Raw genomic sequence first — 15,961 nt, forward strand, 5'->3', positions numbered from 1 at the left:
ACACTTCCAGTTAACTTTATATGAATAGACTTAATCAGATGGTGATTCAATTTTGGGGTATGCGGGCCCCCCCGAGTCAGCTGACTTTTCTTTGCTTTGACAAGCTCAGCAAAAAATGTATGAGGGTGAACAGATTTTTTTGAGCCGCGTTTCTGAGTCAGAAAAAAAAAGGTTAAATGCAACACTTATGAAGCTCACTCATCTGTGATTAAAGCCTGTGGGGTAACTGAACTTTAAGTGATACACTGCCTTAATACCCCTTACATGATGTTAGGATGAACTCCATACCCAAAAATGAAACAATACGAGTCTCATTTAGGATCAATTCAAATATTTGCTGCCCCTTACTACTTTAGTTTTGTTGATTTTTTGTATGAAGCTGCACAGATTAAATGTACTTTACTAACAAGATACATTTTATACTGGCTTATTTGTACATTTTCAAACTTTTGACAGAAATATTGTGAAAAAAAATGAATTGGTTGAGTCTGGCTCATGACACTATGGTTAAAGACGATGGATGAACAGATTCTCACTGTAATGGATGACGCCAGTTTTTCATATATGCCAAATGGACAATTGTGCAGGATCAAACAGACAATTTATCGCAAATGATGTCATTGCAGTTTTCAACAATATCACCACTGCAAGGTTTCATGCAGAGTTAATGAACTTAACATTTTGTATGAGCCCGAACCCCAGCAAGCCATTAGGCTGCAACATGTGCAGTCAGTTTGTTTTTTCAATTCTCGCCTACTTTCATATTCATGTATTATTTTGTGAATAAAACAAATCTGGATCTACCAAATGAGTGCATTTAATCCATTGCTGAGACATTCCCAATGAAAAAGGGCTGCTATGGCTACCTGTCCATCATGTGACCTGCTTTTTTAGCTTTTTGTACAGGCAGAGCTGTGCAGAAAGCAGCTGAAACTCTAGTCACTAATAATTATGATGTTCAAAGCAATTTTATGATGTATAAGAAGAACTTTTTTGTTCAATTTTAACACAAGATTAACTTGAACCACACCGAGATATTATTTTACAAGTTGATCTGTCAATGACTACATCAAAACAGAGAGCAAACATGTTAGCGTTAGCTTAGCATTTCAGTAGCATGTGCCTCATGAAAACACAATTGGAGCAAGATGTGTTTACTGAAGACTGAAGCCGTATGTAAGCTAGTAACTTTGACGTTTCTCTTTTGCTATTCAAATGAATGTATCACCTCATCTCATTTTGCAACTGGACAAACAAAGTGAAAGTTTCACCTTAGAAAATCAATAAGATTTTACTGTTTGCCTTGTATTGTTCTTTAAAAGTCAGCAACAAGACGTCCTGCTTGTCATTAGAGGTATTCAGATATGACCAGTGGGTAAAGGGGGTTTCTCAAGATGACTTGAGACCAGATAGATAGGGAAGGGGGAATGAAGGGGGGCGATGGAGGAAATACCAGACTGACAATGTGGACCGGAGGGAGGTAATTGAGAACATATGGATCAGATCCCTCCAAAACTCACCAATGGAGAGAGCCTCCATGTTTTTTAAACAAGCCTGGAGGAAGAGGGGAAAAAAAGTGCTCCTACTTGGCATCAGGGGAGCTTTGGTGTGATTTGTGATGTTTCCTCTCTGTGTCCTCGCTTACTCTCCATTACTCTCCCAACAATCCCTCTTAGGTCATGTCGGGTGAGCTCACTGCAGGCTCACTCAACACTACCGAGGATCTGAATGAGTGCTTATTATGTAAAAGTTATAGAATTACAGCAAAATATAAAATCTGCAAGACAAAAGAAGTGGAATCAATCATCACCTGAATAAGTGAGCCAGGATAAAGTCTGCCAGGACACATTTAAGCCATCCAACATAGATTACATTTCTATACGAAAGTTTATTTTCAATAGAGAAATCTAAATGTTTGCAATATTAATATCATAAGTTCATATAAAAACATATTTTATGGTTCTGAGAGGCAAACAAATTAGAGAGCGAGAAATGCCAAAAAGATGAAATAAAATCCCATTTGATTTGCTGCATATGTTACTTAATCTGTTTAAAAAGTATCATGTGTTTGGAGCTTTCTTAGGAGGAAACACTCAGACACACCCATTATGTGTCTGTGTGTGTGTGTGTGTGTGCGTGTGTGTGTGTGTGTGTGTGTGTGTGTGTGTGTGTGCGTGTGTGTGTGTGTGTGTGTGTGTGTGTGTGAGATGGATAGAGCAGCAGAGAGTGAACCTCCCTAAATAAAAGCTGCAACATCGTGGTCAGCAAATTCCCTCTGAGTTAGAAGTAAAAAAAAAAACAAAAAAAAAACGGATCTCAGAGATCTCCAGTGATTAGAGGGATTGGCTCTTAATTCAATTAGCTAAAAAAAAAAAAAAAAAAAAAAACAAGGCTGCCAGTGGACATGGGAGTGTGATGACAAGCTGCATATGTGCGCGCGATTGTGTCGTTTGTGACCTTTAAATCCAATCAACATCACTGACAATGAGGACAGCAGCAATAAATTAATCTGGGCTGAACTTTCACCGTGCACCGCGTGCATCCTGCGCTCAGACGCACGCGCCACGCCCAGCCAGGTGAAGTCGGTCTGCTCGCGCTTGCATCACACACGTGCTAATCAGGGTGTTATCCGGAATATGATGCTCAAACAATGTGAATCATCACGCTGTGTGTTAGGTGAAATTGCCTTTCAGAGACTTTGCCGAGGTGATGCCATGCAGCCAGGAAAGAGCCACGAGCGACCACTGGCCTGTGACTCATCACGAAATGCAAAAGACACTAAACCCCCCAAACAATTTGCGCGTTTTATTACTTTCCTTATAGTAAGATTTGAAATTTAATTATGCTATAATTATTGCTGCACATATATTCGAGCCTGCAGGCGTGCAGCTATGAGGACAAAGACGGCCCCACTGCTCACACCTGACGGTGTCTGTTCCTGCCGCGCCTCGCCCTTTTCCACTCAGCGCGTTTGTGCGCCACCGTCGCTCCCGGTAACAAAAGGCGTCGTTGACTCCGATCTCCTCCACCGGTGTCAAACCACACCAACCACTGTGAGCTCCTTCCGATGACTCTCCAAAATAAATTGCTGTCTCCGCCAAAATCAACGTCTTTGAATTCACAGTTGCCACTTACGCAGATGGTGGCACGTCACAGTGTTAGCTCCACACCCCTCCCCCCTCCGTTTATGATTCTTTTTTATTATTATTACGTTGCGCTGTTCATTCTAAGTGTGTGTGATCAAAAACAGATCCAATTCGCAACGGAGAGAGGAGAGCTTTAACTTTGAAAGCAAGAAACTCCAATTTCCTGCATCGCCGCTTGCCAGCTTAACGCAGCGCTCCGCACCGTGGCGCACATCAAGGCGCACAGCAGCGTGGGTGCAGCGAGGATCGAAGGCATCTCGTGGATTTAAATGGTCTTATTTAGCTTTACGCTTACAACACACGCAGCGTGGACAGACAGAAACAACAGATTGCATCTTTGCAGCTTATAATGGAAGTTGGCTTAAGTTGCAGTTTTAAAAAAAATGGTGAGACAGAAGGGGCGACGCCTGCTTCTGGCGGCATTACAACTTGTGTCATCAAAACACTTTTTACAGACATTAAAGGATTCCAGATCCGACAAATAAACCAATAAACTCTACTTTTATGCTCCTCAATCATTCACACATGAGAACTAACTGAATAAGTTGCATATTAACAGCCAATATAGCGCAATCAAAATGCACAAACTGATCGTAATTATTGTTACATTTGTTTAAAACAAAATCTATTTGAGCCTTGAAGCTTGAAGTTCATTATATTGTGCCACTGACACAATGAGGCTGCGCTGCCGTTTCCGAGCAGCGAGTGAAGCCTGACACGCCCATATATCCACAAAGCGCCCCAAACCGAGCTGATATTAAACAATATTCATCACTTTCATATTAAAATAAACACAGAAACAAATATTCATCTGAATGCAAAGAATGCTGGAGGGATGTGCGCTTACTTTTCTGTCCGTCACTTCTTCCCCCACAGCCTCCACCACCCCGGAGCACTCCATTCCCGGGGTGACCGGCGGGGACGGCAGCCGGTCGTAGAGACCCTGTCTGGCCATCAGGTCGGCGAAGTTGAGCCCGCAGACCTTGACCCGGACCAGCACCTCGCCGGCTTTGAGCGCCGGCTTGCCCTTCTTCACCTGCAGCTTGACTTTATCATAGCCTCCGTAGCCGGTGAGCACCAGAGCGCGGTAGGTGAACGTCTCCTCCTCGGGGGCCTTCTCGGTGGTCGCCGCCGGGGTGGCCGCTGCCTCCGCGGACTCCGTCTTGGGCGGCTCGGCTTTGGGCTCCTCGGCGGGCTTGGTCTCCTGCTTCTGGTCCACGGCGTTTTGCTGCTGAGCAGGTGCGTCCTCTCCAGACATTGTTGTGCAGAGACGGTGGGGGGATTCTAGAAAAAAAATAACTTTAAAAGGTTTTTTTTTGTTTGCTTGTTTTTACTTCTTTTTTTTTTTTTTTTTTTTTTTTTTTGGTGAATTCTGCAGCCGTTGACGGTTTCTCCCGGCAGGCAGTGCACGATTTGCTTTGCAAGAATAAAAAGAAAAAGTCAGAGTTTCTCTTTTCAGCAGTCTTGCATGGAGACACAAACCCCGACAAAGTGGGTTGATCAGTGGCTGTCAACGCCGCGCTCTGACTGAGAGTGTGAGTGGGGCGAGACGGAGGCAGACTGGAAAACACGGAAAAATTCAGGGATTGGCTTATGTGGCTGTCTGGGTTTGGCTGTTCGGATGGAGCAATAAATTAAGTCCATATAGCATTAAGCAGAGAGATCAGCTGGACAAATAGTCATAAGGAAGCAAAGCCAAGCTTAATAAAGCTAAAACCTGCTTTAAAACTGCTGGCCAGGCTATTCTATTAAAACAGTTCAACTGTAGATTACAAATACTTCTAATTATTTGGCTATTTTCTTATAAGGCTCATGAAATAGAAAATCCACCCTCTGAAAACTGAGTCTCCCATATCTACATACAGTGCCTTGAAAATGTACTCTTAATCCTTGAACAATTTCATATCTCTTCACATTGAAACAACAAACTTTATAATAGACAAACATTTAGAATCAGTGTGAACTGGATAAAAAAATGAATCTTTAAATGCTTTCACAAATGCTATTCTGTGAAGGCATTTCTAACAGATTTTTTTCCAGAGTGCCCTGGTCCTGCTGAAGACACAAATTCCCACAGCATTATGCTGCCACCACCATGCTGTGGGCAGTATTGGTTTTCCGCTACACTCTCTGACCAGAGCATCTTCTCCCACTTTTAATGGGAATCCTCATGACTTTTTCACCTTTCTCCTTGCCAGTAGCTGCTATGCTACATTTTTCAGATTTTAATTGGTAAAATCTTTTTTTAAACCTATTTATCATGTTCCTTTCACTTCAGTTGTGCACTACTTTTTGTTAGTCTTTCATAACACTGGAATAAAATACACTGATGTCTGTGATTATAATGCGATAAAACATGGACAAAAATTCAAGAGATTAAGAATTAAAGCTCTGTATTCCTGGTGATGTTTGTTGAGACCATCGATTTGAGATTTTCCTTGCCTTTTCTTCTTTATTTGCATGTTTTAAAGTATTTCTTCAAAGCTCTTCCTTTTATTTTGCATTGATTCAGCAAAATGTTTGAGCCACACTTGAGATTTCAAGACAGTTTGGCAGCAATAAAATGTACGAAAGCATTGTGGCTACCAATGCCAGCTAATCAGCTTGATTCTTATACTTCCTGTTCATTTAATACATTTATCTTAATCTTGCAGTCTAGCTACCCAGCTTTGGTTTCTATCAGTGCATATTTGTTAGTGTTAGAGGTTTTTTTTTTTAGTAATAAAGATAGAAAAGACAAAAGTCGTTTCTTTTTCAGCTTTTACTGACATTTCTTTCCCCTTTTGGTCTGATTGCCAGATAAATCACGAGCTCCACTGACACAGTTAAGGGATTTTAATTTATTGACACTTGCATTCTGTTTACTGCGACGTGTTTAGCAGAGAGGTTTTTGAAACACCAGGAATGGGAGGAAACGTCTGTTTATGCTGCCTATTCTACAGTAGGACTTGCAGGAACTTTGCGCCTGCGTATGGCTCATTGTTGCTACTTCCCTGCACAGGCAGCTCAGAAAAATATGAGTTGGTGTTGAGGTCAGGCCAGTTTCTTGGTAAAATAATATTGTCTGCTCTGTATTGCTTGGCCAGGAGCAAAGGGAAATCCAGAGCTGGCAGGTGGGATGACCAATGAGCGATCACAAGAGACATTCACTGAATCAAATTGTGTACATTTGGGTTTTCCTGCAGGTTTTACAGTTAGAAAGAAGAAAGTCTTTGACGAAACTAATTATCGCTGCAATTCATAATCGCCCCCAAAATAAAATAGAGTAGATTTCAACGAACCGCATAAAAGTCTTGCCCAGTGTCCATCAGGGAGATTGACCACAGGAGGAGTGCAGAGACACCTTGTGGCTCTAAAGTGCCACTCAGCACTAAGTCAGCAGTGTCCCAATCAATACACCACAGGGGCTTAATGATGTATAATGCAGGCAATATAGATCTGCTGCTTTGACACAGGCAAAATGTTACAAACCAAAATGTTTTCTCTGTCTAACTGCTCTGTAAATACTGCGCAAGACTTGAGTGAAGCCTTTTTATCTTTCTATTTTTCTGCCAAGGAGCCAGAGTCCAATTTTTCAAGTTTTTCTTTGCCATTTTGCAGAGCATGTTCCAGCGCATGATGAGGGAACAGATATGTGCACACCTGTTGTCATCTGAAAGCTTCTTGTTGAAGTAGGCTGCAGAAAGCGTGATGCTGCTCAGCCTGGATAATCAGCCTGGATAAAACTTCTGTGTTCTGTTCCACGCAAATAGACGGAGTCTGCAGGGAGTCTCTGAGGATGTGCTGTTTGAACTGTAAACACTGAAATCACATTGCAGTTCCATTAAGTTGAGCAAACACAGAGATTTAAAAGAGATCTATGAAGATAAATAAATAAGATTCAAACCCCCTACATGGCTGCCTGCATGACTTGTTGCTACATATTTAAAATTAATACCTTTGTGTGACTTAAGTCTTTTATCTGCTCATCAGTCAACTCATCATCATGTTTCAATGACAAGTTAAACCTGTTCACCTTCTTTTATCTTGAAACTGTAAAGCAAAATCTGAATAAATCTGAATTTAATTTCATATGTAAAAAAAGATAAAAGCCTTCAAGCCTCAATCAGTCCAATCCAGTGACTCCATTTCATAGTGCAATAAATGACAGCGCTTTTTTTTTTTTTTACAATATTTATTTCATTTTTTTTTTTGAAAACTGTTATTTTTGTTCTGCCATTTTGTTTTTTTGTTATTATTTTTATGACCCTATTTCTAATCCAAAAAGCAAAAATAGACTTCCCTTTAACTTAATAATCTTTAGTTTAAAAGATAGCAGAAAAAAATATTTATTTTTCAGTGTTTGTTTACCATCCACATTCTTAAAAATACACACATACTGAAACACTGATTTCCTTAAAATCAAGGCTTAAAACCAAGAGTTACTTTTGATTCACAACTGGAAAATTGATTACTATATTTGAGGGATTTTTGATGATGATTATTACTTTTGTTTTTGGTGATGGGATTTGACAAAATGTTTGTTTGTTATTAGTTTCATTATTGATTACTCTATTATGTTTTATCACATAAAGCACTTTGATCTCTTTGTCGCTGAAATGTGCTGTACAAATAAACTTGACTTTATTTGACTTCATCTTTTACCTCGACAGTAACTTGATCTAAATCAATAAAAGAGTGGCTTCATTAGAAAAAGATGAAAGTTTTTATACCGGTGGCCAGAGCCCAGACCTGAACTTCTCTGAAAGTCTAAAGATAGTTCTGCGTCAGAATCTGACTTGGTTAGAGATTTTTTTTTTTTCACAGAAGAGGAGGTAAATATTCCCACATCAAGATATGTCATGTTGATATTCTGCTACCCAAAAAGACTGAGAACTGTGATAAAACCAAAAGGTGTTTCAACAGATTACCAGTTGAATGGGGCACTTGTGCAACCACACAATTTAGCTTTTGTTTTTTTTTCACCATAAAAATTACATCTTATTTTTCAACTTTCTCTTATTGGTCAGAGAGAAAGTGCAGGCATTACTATCTTTATATTTTCTTTTTTTTTAACTTCTAAAACAACCACTGTTATTCAGAGGCGGATAGACCTTTTATGTGATGTACTATTACTTTTACATGAACTAGATCTTTGAGTCAGCTGCTCTGCTCTGTAAAGGAGTCAGTTATGTAAAATGTTGTTTACCTAAGTTGAATTGTATTTAAATGATTAAACAAGTAAAAGTACAAATACTATTTAATCTTCACCTTACAGCATCATGGACAACGCAAACCTTTTTAAAATAGATGCATTCACATATTATTGATCGAATAAAAGTCATTGTTTTGTTTTATGTAGAGCGTTTCTGTTTCTGTTATATCAGGGATCTTTTAACACCCTTTTCCATCCCACACCTTAGAAAATAAGGCACTTGATTTTTGCAGCATGTGCAGAATGCAACAGCATGCTGGGGTTATATTTATTTATCAAAGCTTGTGACTGTCCTACGATGACCTTTGACTCCAGCACTTAAACACGTTTTAATTGAAAGAAGATCCTGTGCTTTAACATTTTCGTAGCTCAGTACCAGTCTGTGCTGTAATGAATGAATACTGCCACCTTCTGTTTTATTGCTGCCAACATTCAAGGCAATTAAGGTAGAGAGTGTTTTTACTACCACTTACAAATAACGCTTTATAAAGACAGCAAACATGCACAGCCCTTATGGTCGGTAAGAGAAGCTGCTCCAGTAGGATTTATTGTAGAATATTGAGGATATGGATTCTGTCATATAAGTAAAGAAAAACTATGGTATTGGAAGTCATGTTTTGCCTAGAGCAATTTTACCAGATTCAAAGTAATACAACTATTTATTTATTTTTTTAGTGCTTCATTTTATTATTAAATGTTTGTACATGTCAGTAATTAAACTCTAAATAATTTTTCTCTTGTAGAGGAATGAGAGGAAGAGCTTGTTCCTCTTCAAGCTCTTCTGTCATTTGTAATGGCAGTACTTTAACACTTGTATCGTTTTCAAGCATGACACATTCAGGTCGTCTCTCATTTTGTTGTGTTCCCAATCACTCTTCACCTTTCTAAGGATTAGGGCCGACCTTAGGGAAATGGCCTTTGTAGCCCTTGAAAGGGGAATGTTTTAACACTGCACTTGCAAATTTTATTAACTCATTCAATAAAGTAGGATATTATTGACAAAATAGCTATAATGTTTTTCCACAAACTAAAAAAATATGATCACTATTCAATTTCTTCTCATTTTTCGCTTTCATTTGCTGTGTTTTTATTGTAGTGTGATTTCTTTGCATCTCCTGTTTTGCTGTGTATTTATTTCCCTCATTTTGAGATCAAATTGCATAAAATATGTTTTTATTCATCATGGATTGTTTTTCTTCTATTTGTAATTTCTTTAATTTGGTTATGTTTTTGTATTATATGATTTTATTATTAACTATTTTAAGATGTGACATGCCATGTTTAGGATGCTTCCTTTGGTTTTGTAGTGGTCATTCTCTATACTTGGTGGCAGTTCAGTGCTTTCTAGTGGTCATTTTGAAGATATGGTCGTGAATCATGCTAAGATTGTTTGTAATCGACCTGTTTACGCCAATTTATGTCAGTCTTTCTTCCAGTAGTTGAGTTTTGCAGCGCTTTGGATAAATGTGACATTCGTAAACACATTTTTGAAGTGATTAATAAGATTGGTTATTCACTACTGAGTCCTAATTTTGAGCTCTTAGTAGTGAATTCTATATGGGTTATTGTATCACATATTTTGTTCAGAAGACGAACAACCTGATTCAGCTTAAACATAATTTTATTTTTGTTTCTGGGTCCAAAAAGTTAAAACTTTTTAGGCTTTAAGTCACCGTGTAATTCAACAAAAGATTCAGATAATTTTTTATAAATCAAACTCAAGGTATTAGAAACCTATTTATTACTCATGAGTAAAATAGTTTCTCTTTTCTTGCAGGAAAAAGATGACCAAAATTAATTTCATACTACAGATTTTGAAATTAATGATTTGTTTCAGTTAGTCTCCACAAGGGGGCGCTGTCGGTCTGTAGTGCCGAAAGAATGACTGAGCATCGGCGAAGAGGTGCTTCGTCATTCATTCAGAAAAACGCATCAAGGGTTTCTTTAACGTAGCCATTAACTTTAACTACCAATATTAATTGATTTTTTTGTTTGCTACAGTAATATTGCAATTAAAATGTCGTGCTGCCTGTAAATGAATTGACTTTTTAGCCATAGCCTATATTTAGTATATATATATATATATATATATATATATATATATATATATATATATATATATATATATATATATATATATAGTAAAAGTCGTTTATCAGTTTGGATTTGATCTCAGCTGAAAAAGTAAAAATAGTTGAGGGAGATAATAATAATAATGGCACTCAGCAACAAAAATATCCCTCAGGTTACGTGGATTCTTATATATAAAGTATATTTCCTGGCCACAAAACTAAAAAAAATCATTATTTTTTAAATACGGAGAGTGATTGTAGCGCACATCGTCAGAGGGGAGCAATCAGCTGTATTTTTTGCAACTCTATCAAAGACATTTATGATAACCCGGACTATTTAAAAAAAAAAAGTCAGAGCTTCTTTAATTTATCCTTCGACCCCAAAATGCAACATTATGTGTGTCAGACGCCAATATTAGGAAGGCGTGGTCAGTCATTAAGTACCAGAGTTTCCAGTGGAGGCTGTGCGCGTCTTGCTCCTGGTTTCGGCACCTACCCGCCCAGACCATCAGTAGAAACCAAAGTACTGCGCGCAGAAGACCACAGACTTTGGATTACAAGGCGCACCGGTCCTGCGCATGAATTTGCTCATTTTCATTCTCACTGTGCGACTCCCGTGCGCGTTTTATCGGAGGCTGGATGCAGGCGCTCGCAGTGTCAAGAATCCAGCTCTGACGGACTAACCATGGACAGCATAGGCAGCAGCCGCTGCAAGATCGTGGTGGTCGGGGATACCCAGTGCGGGAAAACGGCGCTCCTCCACGTCTTTGCCAAGGACTGCTACCCAGAGGTGGGTTTAGAGAAAACTCTCAACTTTAACTTTAGATTTTTTTTCTGCACTAATTGACATGGGGATGTAGAAAAAGCAGAGAGAAACATTAGGTCTGATTCAGCAGGTTACATCCACCTGCCCAACAGAAAGAGACAAAGAAGTGCAGATACATACACGGGGGCTGAGGAGGGGGGTTGTTAGAAAATCACAGAACAAACTGCCTGTGTCCTTACACCACGCATCTCTTTGATCCTTAAAATAATCGATTCATGGAGAACTTTTTACAGGTTGTAGTGTTTGACTGGATTTGACTCTTGAATTATAAAAGCTGAATGGAATCTGTGATTGGATTGTATTAGTGTGAATTGGGAAGTTGAAAAGTATCAAAATTTTTTAAAAGAGGCTTATCATTGCTCTCCATCACTGAAAGAGATCTTCTGTTTTCAGAACTATGTGCCAACCGTTTTTGAAAACTACACTGCCAGTTTTGAGATCGACAAGCACCGGATTGAGCTGAATATGTGGGACACGTCAGGTAAGACAGCTTCATATCTCTGTGTGCGCCTGCTGCTGATATCAAACCTTGCCATGCTGCCTGTCTGTCCCAGGCTAAGATCGTGAGAGGTCTGCCTCCATCTCCCCCTCTCCAACTTTCACCCCCATCATCTCTCTGACAAATTGCTTTGACCTGCCAACTTTATGTTTCTTTTTTTTTTTTCTTCTTGTCTCTGCTTGGAGGCATTTGGTTTTTATGATTGTTTTCTTTTCGAGGAGACTCCGGTGCCAGCCATGCTTCTGTGCGCCTTGTGTTTGCATTCCTTCCTGGGCAGGCCGCTGTCTGTGGCTGACTCTTCCCATGCTCCGGCTGAGGGTCAGGCGACTCTGGGGGAGGAGACAAGAAAAGAGGGTGAAGGCATGGATAATTCAGACAGGATGCGCCTGAAGGGACCAGTAATTGCTCTAACTGTTTAAATGTTTTCATCCTATTTAGATGAATGCAGTTTTGCCAGACGGTCGGGTCAACTATGTGGTGTGTCGTTTGCAGTTTCACAGTATCTTGCAAAAGTATCCATACCCTTTGAGCCTCTGGGAAGAAAATCATACTTGGCTTTCTATTTTTTTCACAAATGTATCTTTAATTTTTAGGGAGTTTTCACACCTGGTAGTTTGGTAGACTTGGTTCAGTCTTTTGAGGACAGAAAACACATTTGTTACATTTTCAGCTGGTGTGGTGAACCAAACCAACCGAACCCTTTGAGCAGCCTGTTCACCTCCTTGCCTGTGGTGGCGCTGCACCAAGAACCACTGAAGGAAATGACACAAAAATATCTGAACAGAACTCTGAGCGCAGCTTCCTTCTTCAGAAAATGCTAACAAGTTTATTTATATCGCACATTTCAGCATCAGAGCTTTATATAATAAAAACATCATACAGTCAGCAATTCTGAAAACAAACCATAAAAAGTATGGTGGTTCTACTCTGAATACAGATGTAGTTCAATGTTCAGATTCATTCATAACAGTTTCAGCTGATGGTTTTAGTCACCTGATCTTGTTTTAAAACAGATGACCCGTTATAAAAATAACAACTGCCAATGACATCAGTGGGAAAGTACGGTGGAAACCCTAAGCAGCTGAATAGTTAAGGTTGAAGTAACCGGTTCTTGCTGAGGAAGTAGATTTCCCTGTCATGCAGCCCAGCAAGATGCACTGGTGAGGCTCTATTTTGCTCTTGTCAATGTGGATTTGCTGCTCTGAGCTACCCTGAGACTTTGCATGTCAAAGAAGTCTCGGCACAAATCAGCTCCTGTCCACCAGGCTGGTGACATGGGTGAGCACTTTTACTGGATCCTCCCACGGGGAGTCTTTTTAAAAATTTTTTTTTTTACTTTTAACATAAACATTCCCAAACCTGAACTGAAGCCAAATTCCAGGGCAGAAATGATGGGAGTATTTTTATGTCACATGATGAGTCATGAAGGAATGTTGTTTTTCCTTGAACCGAGCCTCGACCCAGAGAGTAAATCAGCTTGAGCTTGTCACTCAGGGGGTTGAAGTCCTCTGGGACCCGGGGGCCACAGTTTAGAGTTGCTTATCTCTCAGCTGTAAGAAGTTAATGATGCAGTGGGAATATTGTGCTTCTGTCCATCCTTGAAACCCCCGCAAACCACCTCTGGTGATTTCAGGCCTTAATCTTCAGTCAGGAGATGCCTAATTGACTACAAACATGACGTCACCTAGCCCAGAGGGCAAATGTGTGTGTGTGTGTTTGCCTTTGTGCTTCTTTGTGTGTGTGTGTGTGCTCTCAGAGGTCCTCGCGCAGTGCGGGATTATTCACTGATTCATGGCAAACACAGATGTTCATATTTTCTCTCAACAAGAAGGAATAATTGGCTCACACTTAGATGAAAAAAGCTTTCAAGTAGAAAGTGGTCCGTCTTCTATCATTCCCCATTTAGACACCAATAAAATTTTTTTATCAGTCCTTCCTCTTCTTACCTTTCACCTCCTTGTTGTTTAGATAATTTTCTTCTCTTAAGACACAATCACTACCAGTTCAGTTACGGGTTAATTACACCAACATTTATAGCAAAACATGTTTTATTTTTGTTGTTGATCAGTTGTAAAATACAGGACTCACTTGGAAAACAGGTAAACATTGCAGTTTGAATCTCACTGTCTTCTTTTTTGTATAAAACTTGACTATACAGTTGGACCTCAAAAATACGAAACCAAAAAATACTATTAGGCTGCGTTAACAACACTCTTCAGTGTGAACGTTACAACTGAGGGAACAATGCTTATCGTGAGCTATTTTCAGTATCTGTTTCCTCTTGTTTAGTCTGTTCCTGGGAGTCAGATGACCTGAGAGGCCTATTACATCCATCATGGTTCTCTCTTTGAGCAAGTCCAGTGATTTAAGGACTGTTAAGATACGCTTGGTTTTCCTGGTGTTAGTCTGAACTCTGCTGGAATTTTGTAAAAGTAACTTTCTGTTAAATTTTTTTTGAGACACCATTGAAATAATCTAACTTATTTAAAATAAAATTAGCCCTCATTTTGAGGTTTTAATAGAAAAATCTTTAATGTGGCAAACCTTTGATTTACTGCAGTGATGTGGCGATAGAGATAAAAAGTAGTGTGTCATCACCAGATGTATGGCAAGATATGTTGTACTCCATAATCTAGGCTACAGGTGTCAAGCTCAAGGCCCGGGGGCCAAATCTGACCCACCGTAGCTTTTTATGTGGCCCTCTAGACTCAAAATTACATCAAGTCCCTCCAGTTTTTCAACAAATTAGCAAAACTCACTCAAAGTTCACACAAAATCTACAGATTTCCTCACTTTTTTTCTGATTTTTAACAAATTTTTCTTAAATTGAAATTTTAACACACGAATGTTCTTAAACAACGGCTCTTAAGAACAATCAGATTTTTGATATGGCCCAAAATGAAAATGAGCTTGACACTCCTGATCTAGATGGTGGAGAACGTGGATACTGAATAAAAGTGTCCCATGAAGTAGCCCACTTCTGATCTTTGTTTGTGCAGGTTTACATTCAGCAAATAACATTAATTCCTCCTCTGCCAGGAAGCTCTAGCTAATTCCTAGAAAACCTCACTCGCCTATGCACTCGGTCAATTAGTAAGTTCAAACACTGGCATCCAGTCAAACCAGCACAGAAGTTATAAGTGCTTTGCTGCTTGACTACAGTCATTTACCAATGAAGATTTACTTCTGTGGAGGGATCAAAACCATGATGAATAGCATTAAAAAGAGCTAAATATCATTTCTTCACTGTTTTGCATTTTAGCAGTTTTGGGTGCTTCTTACCTCAATATTACTGGCTACGTTAAAGCATGTTGGATTAGAGCTTTTCAGAAATTTATTAGTTATTATGGAAGCTACACACTCTTGAAAAATGGAGACTGGAGCTAACCATTGCAAACTGTGCTAACTGGCACCAGAACATGCTAAATACAGTTTAAAAGACTTTGTTTTAAATGAGTAAAACTGTGTTTTACAGTGACTGCTGTCTGAAACATGGTGAGAAGTTGTGTGTGCTGCTAGCATAAATAATTAATGAGTGCTTGTAGGAGAATGGTTAGAAAGAAATATTTTGAATGCTGTTAATTATATAGAGAATGTAAATGGCTACAATTAATTTGGGGAGGTCAAAGCTTTACGAAAGCTTGAACTCTGATGATTTTCTACTTACTTTTTTTCTAGGGGTGCAGCTACAGCCCACTTGAGGTTTGCTTCAATTTTCCACCTGCTACATCAAATCCACACTTAGATCTGATTTCTTCTCCTCAGCCCTCACATGAAGAATTGTCTCCTCTTTAATTGCCTCCAAAGTCAGGCTTCTGCATTCTGGCTTTGTCCACAAAACATTATTGATCACTGCTTGAGGCCAGGCTATTGCGCTGCACCCGGCTCACATTGCTCTGGTGTGGTTATGTAGAATTACTGGTATTCATTGCTGCTGCATGGAAGTTAGCCATTGATTAGTTTGGTTTCATTAAATCTAACACTTCCTCGAGGTCAAAGCAGGAGTGGTGAGCTTTGCATCGGAGTGAGGTTGATGTTTGTGCATGTCAAAGAATCTGGGTTTTTGGAAGAATTGAAAGTTTTAAGGTACTTTTTTTTTGTCTGTCCTGCAGCTTTTGACCATCTGGAGAGTTAAAGAGATGAAGTAGGTATTACAGACTCATGCTGCAAAACATTGCTGAGCTGTCACAGAGAGACGAACAGGAAAGTCTGTTTCACAAAGCA

The 15,961-nt window shown here is 39.3% G+C and overlaps 2 protein-coding genes across 2 annotated transcripts in view; one reads left to right on the forward strand and one right to left on the reverse strand.

The window, feature by feature from the left end:
- The window catches only part of LOC102221286 (synaptic vesicle membrane protein VAT-1 homolog), a 38,426-nt gene extending 33,740 nt beyond the window's left edge, over positions 1-4,686 (reverse strand). The window contains exon 1 of the mRNA XM_005796678.2: positions 3,994-4,686. Within this exon, the coding sequence (XP_005796735.1) occupies positions 3,994-4,404 (411 nt within the window). The 5' untranslated portion in view covers positions 4,405-4,686. The remainder of the gene's footprint in view (positions 1-3,993) is intronic.
- Positions 4,687-10,538: 5,852 nt separating this feature from the next.
- Positions 10,539-15,961, forward strand: part of LOC102221022 (rho-related GTP-binding protein RhoN-like) — a 30,315-nt gene continuing 24,892 nt past the window's right edge. Inside the window, exons 1-2 of the mRNA XM_005796677.2 lie at positions 10,539-11,202; positions 11,632-11,719. Coding sequence (XP_005796734.2) covers positions 10,798-11,202; positions 11,632-11,719 — 493 coding nt within the window. The 5' untranslated portion in view covers positions 10,539-10,797. The remainder of the gene's footprint in view (positions 11,203-11,631; positions 11,720-15,961) is intronic.

The sequence above is a fragment of the Xiphophorus maculatus genome, chromosome 16 (genome assembly GCF_002775205.1).
Source record: "Xiphophorus maculatus strain JP 163 A chromosome 16, X_maculatus-5.0-male, whole genome shotgun sequence".
Classification (NCBI taxonomy): domain Eukaryota; kingdom Metazoa; phylum Chordata; class Actinopteri; order Cyprinodontiformes; family Poeciliidae; genus Xiphophorus; species Xiphophorus maculatus.